Source organism: Salvia splendens, chromosome 11 (genome assembly GCF_004379255.2).
Source record: "Salvia splendens isolate huo1 chromosome 11, SspV2, whole genome shotgun sequence".
Taxonomy (NCBI): Eukaryota; Viridiplantae; Streptophyta; class Magnoliopsida; order Lamiales; family Lamiaceae; genus Salvia; species Salvia splendens.
In genome coordinates, this window is record NC_056042.1 from 23,048,628 (window position 1) to 23,058,631 (window position 10,004).

The 10,004-nt window shown below is 47.8% G+C and overlaps 2 protein-coding genes across 2 annotated transcripts; both read left to right on the forward strand.

The window, feature by feature from the left end:
• Positions 1 to 643: 643 nt before the first annotated feature.
• LOC121754611 lies at positions 644 to 1,894 on the forward strand. The gene has a single exon (XM_042149940.1). It carries the CDS (start codon positions 644 to 646, stop codon positions 1,892 to 1,894), a length of 1,251 nt encoding a protein of 416 aa, XP_042005874.1.
• A 2,245-nt stretch (positions 1,895 to 4,139) lies between these two features.
• Positions 4,140 to 4,592, forward strand: LOC121754612. The gene has a single exon (XM_042149941.1). It carries the CDS (start codon positions 4,140 to 4,142, stop codon positions 4,590 to 4,592), a length of 453 nt encoding a protein of 150 aa, XP_042005875.1.
• Positions 4,593 to 10,004: the final 5,412 nt, after the last annotated feature.

Here is a 10,004-nt window from a genome sequence, read left to right on the forward strand (position 1 = left end):
GACAGTAGGAAGGAAATTAGGGCTACAGACATCAGGGCCCCCAGTCAAGCAACCAGGGGAGACAACCGAACAACTAGGTGGTGAGTTATGTCCCGCCACATCAAAGAGGCAACCAACAACACAACCAGCCACAGTACCAGCCAGACCGCTATGGGCCGTCCGACTACGCTCAGCCGAACTACGGTGGGGGCCGTCGAATCAAAGATATAACCGGCACCTCAACGAAGGTCAAGGAGAAATGATGGTTCCACACCATCCTAATGATGCGATGCGAGAAATTCAGGAGGCTTAGAAGGAGCAGAGGGCGGCGCTGGACATGCTTACGAAACAACTGTCTTAAGTTGCAATGTCGCTGGGAGAGCTGAGAGGCAACGAAGGAAAAATTCCTGCCACAGTGCAGCAGACTGGGCGTGAAAACATTAGCGAAGTCTCCCTGAGGTCAGGGAAGGTGTACCAGAGCCCCAGCCCACCTGCAGTGTCCCCAGCGTCTATGCATGGACCAAGCCACCAAGAAGAATGAGAGTCCAGTGGAGCGGATCAAACGAAGGGGAAAGAGAAAGGCAAAGCGAAGGTGGGCAGTGAGACCACAAGAGAAAGTCAAGGTGAAGAAACCGAGAAGGTCAAACCATATCCATACCGCGGAATGGTGACCAGGAAGAGAGATGCCACAATCGACGTGGCCAGTATGTTCAAAGATGTGGAAGTCAAGGTGCCACTCTTGACGGCACTGAAAATGCCCCCAATCAGCAAGTTTATAAAGGACTACCTAGCGGGGAAGGTCAATGAGGATGGGAGAATGATTACAGAGGAGAACGTCTCTGCCGTGATCCAGAGGAGCGACCTCCCATCAAAAAAGATCGACCCAGGAATGTTCACGCTCCCAATTTCGATTAGGGATATTCAAGTGGAGCATGCCATGTGTGATTTAGGAGTGTCTATCAATGTTCTGCCATACTCCATTTATAAGAAGCTGGGAGAGGCCAAGCTAGTCGATACTGATATAATGATACAGTTAGCCGACAGATCTTGTATTCACCCGGAGGGAATTCTGGAAGATGTAATCGTGAAGGTGAATGATTTTCTATACCCAGCAGACTTTTTCGTCATCAAGATGACAGAGCCAGTAGCAAAGAAGTCGAGTGGAGTTCTACTTGGAAGGCTGTTCCTATCCACGGCCAGCACTATAATTGACTTCCGTAATGGGACGATCAGCTTGGATTTCAATGGAGAGCAGTTCACGTTCAATATTGATGACGCTATGAAGCGGCCAGCAGACATCGAGAACGTGTACTCAGTAGATGTGATTGAGCCGCTAGTACAGGAATATCTGGAGGAGGAATTCCTACAGAGGCAGTTCACTGACTCCGCTGCAGATGAAGAGGTCGAGAAAGAAGTCGCCGAATGGTACGAAGCCATGAACGACGGTGAAATGGATGATCAAGCCATCGTGAAAGCGATGATGGATTTTTGCGAGCGCCCGCGACCAGCTGGGTCAAGCGGGAAGGCTCAAGTGTCTAGCCTCGAAAAGTTGCCTGATCAAGGCAAGTCACTGAGAAGAGAAGCAGAAGAAAATCCACTGCCTACTGAAGTAAAGAAACCCGCGAAGGAGTTAAAGCCCCTTCCAGCACATTTAAATTATGCCTATCTGGGGGAAGACGAAACAATGCCAGTCATCATCAACAGTCAGTTGACCCAGGGGCAGGAAGACAGATTGCTGGAAGTACTAAAGCGCAACCAGAAATCCATAGGATGGAAGTTGACAGATCTGGTGGGCATCAGCCTTGACTTGTGCATGCACCACATCAGATTGGAGGAAGGAGCTAAACCGCATCGTGACCAGCAACGCAAACTTAACCCTCACATGAGGGAAGAAGTGCTCAAGGAGATAGTCTAGCTGGTCTCCATAGGAATCATATACTCCATCCCTGATAGTAACTGGGTCAGCCCAGTGCATATGGTGCCGAAGAAAGGAGGAATCCAGGTCGTAAAAAATGAGAAAAATAAGTTGATCCCAACACGACCAGTCACTGATTGGAGGATGTGCATCGACTACAGGAAGCTGGATGCGGCCACGAAGAAGGATCACTTCGCCCTGCCATTAATTGACCAGATGCTTGAGAAATTGGCGGGGAAGCAATATTTTAGTTTCCTTGATGGGTACAATGGCTATTTCCAGATAGCAGTGAATCCAGAGGACCAAGAGAAGACCACTTTCACCTGCCCTTTCGTCACCTATGCCTACAGGAGGATGTCGTTTGGCCACTGCAATGCCCCAGGCACTTTCCAGAGATGCATGATGAACATCTTCTCTGATTTGTTGGAAGACTGCATAGAGATCTTCATGGAGGATTTCACCGTCTATGGGGACACATTTGATCAGGGGCTATATAGCCTAAACAAAGTACTGGAAAGGTGCCGGCAGAAGGACTTGGTTTTAAATTTCGAGAAGTGCCATTTCATTGTTACCGAAGGAATAGTCCTAGGCCACGTGGTGTCAAGCATAGGGATAGAAGTGGATCAAGCAAAGATGGCAGTTATAGAGAAACTCCCGTACCCGACGAATCAAAATGGAGATCAGAGCCTTCTTGAGTCATGCGGGCTTTTATAGAAGATTTATCAAAGATTTTACGAAGATAGCTTAGCCCTTGACAAGACTGCTCCAGAATGAGGTGGTGTTCTAGTTCTCTGATGATTGTAAAGTCGCGTTCCAGCTATTAAAGGACAGCCTGATTAGCTCTCCGATCATACGCGCCCCCGACTGGAATTACCCCTTCGAGGTGATGTGCGATGCAAGCGACTATGCAGTAGGGGCGGTCTTAGGTCAAAAGATCGAAGGAAAGAGTTATGTTATCTTCTTCGCTTCAAAGACTTTAAATCAAGCGCAGAAGAATTACGATACGACCAAGAAGGAAATGCTGTCCGTAGTCTACGCCTTCGAGAAGTTCAGGCCCTACCTACTGGGGGCAAAGGTGATAGTCTATACCGACCATGCCGCCATCAAGTACTTACTGGCAAAGAAGGAGTCTAAACCGCGTCTGATCAGATGGGTCCTCTTATTACAAGAGTTCGACTGGGAGGTGGTTGACAATAAGGGAAGCGAGAATAAAGTGGCAGATCATTTGAGCCGGATTCTGCAAGAAGATAATGGGGAAGCCATCTCTGACGCTTTCCCTGATGAGCATTTATATCTGATCAAGTCAACATCCAGTTTTTCGTGGATCAACCGAGCTGAAGGGATTGATCAAGCTGACCGAGGAAGAGAGACCCAACACAGGCAACATGAGCCATGGTTTGCGGACATGGCCAACTTTTGGTGACGGGCGAGCTGCCCAAAAATGATGAAGTTACAAGGGCGCAGAAGCAGAAGCTCAAGAGTGACTCCCGATACTTCTATTGGGATGATCCTTACTTGTGGAAGATGGGGCGGATCAAGTCATCCGACGCTGTATACCAGATTGGGAACAAGAGGACATATTGGTCCACTGCCACACACTAGCTTGTGGCGGTCACTTTGGTCCAAAGAAGACAGCGCGGAAAGTGCTTGATAGTGGATTTTATTGGCCCTCCATCCATAAAGACACATACGAGTTCTGCAAGAGATGCCTAAGATGCCAGCTGACGGGAGGAATCTCTACAAGAGACAAGATGCCACAGATCCCCATAATAGTATGCGAGATATTCGATGTATGGGGAATGGATTTCATGGGACCCTTCCCATCTTCTGAAGGCAATCTCTACATTCTGATGGCAGTGGACTATGTGTCCAAATGGATAGAAGCGAAGGCGACGAGGACGTGTGAGTCCAGGGAGGTGGCCAAGTTCTTAAAAGCAAACATCTTTACCCGGTACGGGGTACCGCGAGCAATCATCTCTGATCAAGGGACTCATTTCGTCAACAGAACCATCGAAGCTTTGATTAGGAAGTATGGCGTCCACCACCGCCTGTCCACACCTTACCACCCGCAGTCAAATGGCCATGCTGAAGTGTCAAACAAAGAGATCAAGGCGATTTTAGAAAAGACGGTCAATCCCACGAGGAAAGATTGGAGCCGTCGTCTAGAGGACGCGCTTTGAGCTTACAGGACCGCTTGCAAAATGCCAATCGAAATGTCCCCCTACGATTGCAGCTTTCTGGGAAGATGTGTCATCTGCCTGTGGGAGTCGAGCATCAAGCTTTCTGGGGGATCAAACAAATGAACCTGAATGCCGAGTCTGGTGCTGAAGAGAGGAGATTGCAGCTACAAGAGCTTGAGGAGCTCCGCCATGATGCTTACGATTCTTCCATGTGGTATAAGGAAAAGACAAAGATGTGGCACGACAAGAACCTTCGCAAGAAGGAGCTCAAGGTGGGCCAGAAAGTGCTACTTTTCCAGTCAAGACTCAAGCTGATGCCTGGGAAGTTGCGGTCAAGGTGGATCGACCCCTATACCATCATCGCCATCAGAGCAAATGGAGCAATCGAACTCCAAGGAAGCGATCCTGATTCGCCTTCCTTTTTGGTTAATGGGCATAGGGTGAAGCCATATAGAGATGGAATGGAGGCGTGTGTGGTGGACGACATTCCACTGCTCATGCCTAACTCTCGCCAGTGAAGCAGGTAAAAGGGGTGACTGGGTACTCTTGGGTAGTCTGCTTGATCAAGCAATAAATTTCTAAACCTACAAAACTGATCAAGTGACGTCCTAAGGGCACTCAGTCAAGTCCTTGGTAGTTAGTGTAAATATTTTTCGTGTTATTAGTTTTTAACTCTTAGGAAATTAAAAGTTGGAAAAAGGAAGAAACTGATCAAGTGGTTAATATTAGAGTATTCATATGAAATTAATTGTCCACTTGATCAGTTGAAATTTGAATTTAATTGGTGGGTTACAGTGGTTGAATTGATCAGGACAGGGTGATGACATGACGCGTGCAGTCATTGAAACCGTATCGGAGAGCGCTAACTGCTGCATTGGAAAGTCGTACTGGAGAAAGGAAGCGTATCGGGGAAGCTATGCCAGCTGTAGCTCTGAAAAAGCGCGCCTGTACTCGAAGCGTCGCAGGGATCTCAACAGTACGGATCTCAGTATAAAAGGCAGCTTTCTGAACCGTATTCACTTTTGCCTAACCGCCTACAGTACACTGAATTTGCTCTCACCCATACCTCTCAAAGCTTCAAAACCCTTTCCCAAGTTATCATCCCCTCCACAGAAACCACCCACAGCCATCACCAGAAAAAAAATGAAAATCACAAAAATCAGCACTTCCTCCTCATCCTCAAGGGCCGGCACCAGCAGTGGTAACCGAAGTCCCTCGTCCCCAACCCACACGATACCAGAAACCCCCGGCCCATCCACACCAACCACCACAGTCCCTCTGTCATAACCTAGCGCCGCCGCTCCACTTCCTACAGTGGACCCGGCCGCCATGAGGCGCATAGAGAATATCCTCCGTAGCATACCCACCGAAACAGATCCGTCGGCGGCTTACGCCACCCTAAAAGCCCATCTCAGAATTTTTCGGTCTAAGGACCCCGTTCCGACTCCCGTACCCCAAAACCCTCCATCTTTTCTTCCCAAAACACAATCTCCCCCTAATGCCCCTAAACCTACTCCCATTTTCCCGCTGGTACAATACAGCGGAGACGACACCGACGAAGAAGAGGAAGGAGCGCAGCCTGTCGCCGCTCTGGTCGAGGGAGCGAAGTCCGTGCCGCCACCACCAGCAGAGGGCACACCTGCCCAAACCATCCCGTCGCCAGCGAGTGGCGGGGGTTCTACTTCTGCCCATGGGCCACAGCCGATAGAGGTTGTGGACATTTACGATGATGATATGGAAGATTTTCAGCCGCTTCCCAGCGACTTTCTACTTCAGCAGAGGGAGGCTGACTGGAATATTCTCCACACTGTGGAGGACGAACCAGAGGGGGGTAGAGGAACAGCCGCTGCGCCGCCGGACGCGCCGAATGACAATGGACCAGTTGTTGGAGGAGGCAGAGGCCTTGAGGTCCAATCGACAGAGGGTGGAGGATGAGACGATAGAACAGAGACTCCGCGTAGTGCGGCGACTGGTGGATGAGAAGGAGCCAGTGAACCATGGGGCCGGTGAGGCCGTTGATGAATGTTAGGCTGTTGAGAACATTCGTGTGAGAGCTGAAAGAAAGAGAAAGAAGAAGGGGAATGAGATAGCTCACCCTCATCCTAAGAAGATACGCCCTGCCAATGTGGGGATTGTGATCACCGACGCCTACCAACCTGCCTCTTCTCAAGAAGGAGACGAGGGCAATGATACCGGGGACCGGGAGCTCCGATGGACACGGACGTCCCGGAGGTAACAAGGAAGGCCTGCAACACCCCCTCCCGCCGACTACTCCAAACCGACTGTGGCATTGACCGCAGACCTCCTCCAGCAGATGTTGGAATTCGATAACCCTAAGTGGCAGGAGGAGGTCCACCAGAGAGTGACTACCCAGAAGCCACCGAAGGTCGCGAAGAGACTCCACCAACCATCCCTGGAGACGATCCAGGTTGAGGAGAAGTTTGCCGAGTACATTACCGGCATTGGATTTATCGGCAGTACAAACTTGAGGTTCTGGCCAAGGAGTTTTTCACGTCTTTCCGGTTTACCGGCAGTACAGACTTGAGGCCAGGAGCGTCTCCTTCAAGGGTGTTTGGCCGCGGGTTCTGGCCATGCCGGAGTTTTTGGCCAAGGAGTTGTTCACGTCTTTCCTGTTTACCGGCAGTACAGACTTGATGCCAGGAGCATCTCCTTCAAGGGTGTTTGGCCGCGGGCAAAAGATGAGCTTAAACGAGTTCTCCATTAGGATGGAACTCTATACAGATGCCCAGGTAGCCAACGAGGAATGGTTCGGGCGTGATATCGGCCTTCCTCAAAGGAAGCCTGACTTCGATCAGCTGGCCGTCTGGCTAGCCTTATGCAATGGACGTGCCCCAGCTTTCAAAGCCTCTGAATCCAGAGGAAATCACATTGCTGATCCAGCCCTCCGCCTAGCCCAGGTCTACCTCGGCTGCAACCTCCTTGGTCAAGCCAACACGATGGCGATCATAACCCTGGTCGAGCTCTACTTCATGTGGAACATGCGAGAATAGAGGAAGGTCCATCTTGGCTTCTGGCTGGCCTACTCTAATAATCAAATTGCTACCGGCCCAGCCAGCCATATAAACGTCTGCCACCTCCTTGGAGCCTATCTGAGGAGAAACTGGACTGTGGAGTGTGCCGGACGTACCCTTCTTTGCCCCAGCCCCGAACTATTTTGACCTGGATTTCTTTTTTAGAATCCAGGTACTTGAGAAGAAGCAAGTAGGGAAGTTCCGCTTCTATGCCTCGGGCCGGCGGGAGCAACAAAAAGATCAACTAGAGAAGAAGAGGAGGTCTGCTGAATGCCCTGCGAGCCATGGCAAGCAACAAAGGCAAATGCTGGATTTGGTGCCCACTGCGGGGACTGAGTAAGAGGAGGCTCCGCGTGGAGCAAATGTTGACGCAGGTGGTGGAGAATTCCCGCTCTCAACTGGTCATGCTGACCAGGTTGCTGGAGGCAGTCCGCAATCAAGCCACTGCCAGGCAACCACCATCTCCCTATACACGCTCTCCTCCAGTCCGGCGTACCTCTTCCAGGCATCCTTCTACTTCCCCCGGTCAACCTTCTCGAAAGAATTAGTATACCCCCCTGACTCAGCTCATTTCAAAACAATTTCTATTTTTATTTTGATGTTGGTCTGTAATAACTGATATTTTGTTCCATTTTCACACTTAGACCTTTGTCGGGTCTAAGTGTGAGAAGTTTATGTATGTTTTGCTCGTTTTTTTTACTACCTATGTGTTTTTGTTCATGTTTTTCTGTTTATTGGCATGTTTTGATTTTTTGGCACTATCTCCCACTTAGCCCAGTGTCTGGTCTAAGTGTGAGAAGTTTTCCTTGGTTTGTCTGTCTGTGCCGTTGCCTAACCCTTTTTCCACTGCATCACGCCACTCGAGGGCGAGTTCATATGCAGTGGGAGGGGGGGAGGGTTAGCCTAATTGAATCATTCATGTCAACTTATAAAAAATGCAAAAATATCAGATAGAAATAATTAGGGCAGTTAGCATGCAATTGGATAAATGAAAGATATGAATGCTTTGGGAAGAGTAAGAAAAAAGACTCAGTATGTTTACATGTAGAAACTTGATTGCTAAACTTGATCAGTTTGAACGACGCAAGTATGATGGAAATGCTCAATTTTATAACCTTCTGTGAAGCCTCTCTATATGTGAGTTATAAGCCAAAGTAGAACACTTTCTACTGTTTTTTACAAAGAAAAAAATACGAGATGCTACTTTTTAATATTTAGATGAATATTGCACAAGTAGTAAGGACTAAAGGCATTAGGACTTAACCATTTGAGCCTTTTTTTCCTTCGTTTCATGAACCCGCCTCATCAAATAAGGCACCCCCTAGTTAACCACGTTGAGCCCACATACGCTTTTACCCGTCTTTTGAAACCGAACCCCACATTTTTATATTTTTGTATCACGTGAGGAAAAGGGGTCAAAGAGGTGAATTATTTCAAAAGAAAAAGGGATAGTAATAGAATAGCCGAAATAAAAGGGTAGTCGGGTTGAGCAAGTTAGTCAATCAGGTTGATCAAGAAAAAAAAATTGGTGAAAGAAGTTGAGAAAAGAGAGCAGGATAAAGTGTAACCTGACCCTGTAAGTCCAAAGTTAGGGAATAAGCCAAAAATTTAAGGCTAAAGGTCATAACTTGACTAAGTGAGATATCCAGTGGCAAAGTAATTACTCAGCCTGATCCAGCAAGTTTGTTCAGATCTTTGGTCTCTTGACTCATGTGTTTTTCTTTTCACAGTTTATATTTTTAACTTAGAACCCCTAGGACCCTACCCTAACACATTACTCCCTTTAAACCCCATTACAACCAAAACAAAGACCTTAAGGAACTATCTTGTGCAGTCCGGTTCGAGGTATTAAACTTGAGGAAATTACCGAGTGAACAGTCCTAACATCTCTGGTGAGAAATGAGTGACTGAGTGAATCCAACAGTTGGTTTAAATTGAGCAATCTTGACAAACTGACACCTTGATCAAGTGAACGCGAAAGGGAAGAAACATAAGCTGCTGGCAAATGGATTGACCTCGACCTCGGGTATGATTGTTGGAAGTTTATTCGGTTTTATGCATCTATGTGAATATGTGTCTTTGTTTCGAGTCTTGTTTTCCTTTTCGTTTTCTTTTACTTTCTTGGAATGAGTAAATCATGCCTGAAATTTGCCTTATCTTTTTCTTTTCTTTTTCTTTATACTTGGGGACAAGTATGTTTTAAGTGTGAGCAGTTTGATAAGACCTATTTCATGCATCGGTTTAGGGGTGAAATGTATGCTACTTGATCAGTTTATCGCGCAAAGCAAGTGTTAATTGTGCAGGAATGCCGCTTGACCAAGGGCAACAAGGCCAAGCTAATCAAGCTGGTGCAGATGGCGAAAAGGCTAAAAATCGGGTGGAATGACCAAGGGGGTGATCAAGCAGTTAGGCGGGGACCACGACATTTTAGAAGAGAAGCATGTGTAGCTGATGCGTTGGATAGGATCATCAATCAGTTATCAAGAACGAAGGAGAATCCTTATTCGATTGCTGAGGGACCACCGCATTCTAGAAGAAGGGGCACGTGTCAATTAATGAGATGCGCGATCCTAGCGTGAGCGAATATTCTCTGCTTAAATCGTTATCTAGCTGGAGGTCGTTGCGAGAGCTTATAAATAGAGGATGTGCCACCGGAGTTAGGGAGCTTCAGCTTCTTCTTTTGGATCTTCCTTTTTATCTTCTTCCTTCCGCTTCTAGTTTAGCTTTTCTTTTTAGTTTAGTTCCCAGTTCCAAGTTTTCCCCAGCTCCAAAGATAGATTATTTAGATAATAGCAATGGCTAGTTAGAAGAGAGCGACCGAAAGGGAGAGCGACAGAGAATTCAATGTTTGTTCGGCGTTGTCTCAAGTTTCCGACTGAGAGCTTCTCGGCTTTACTC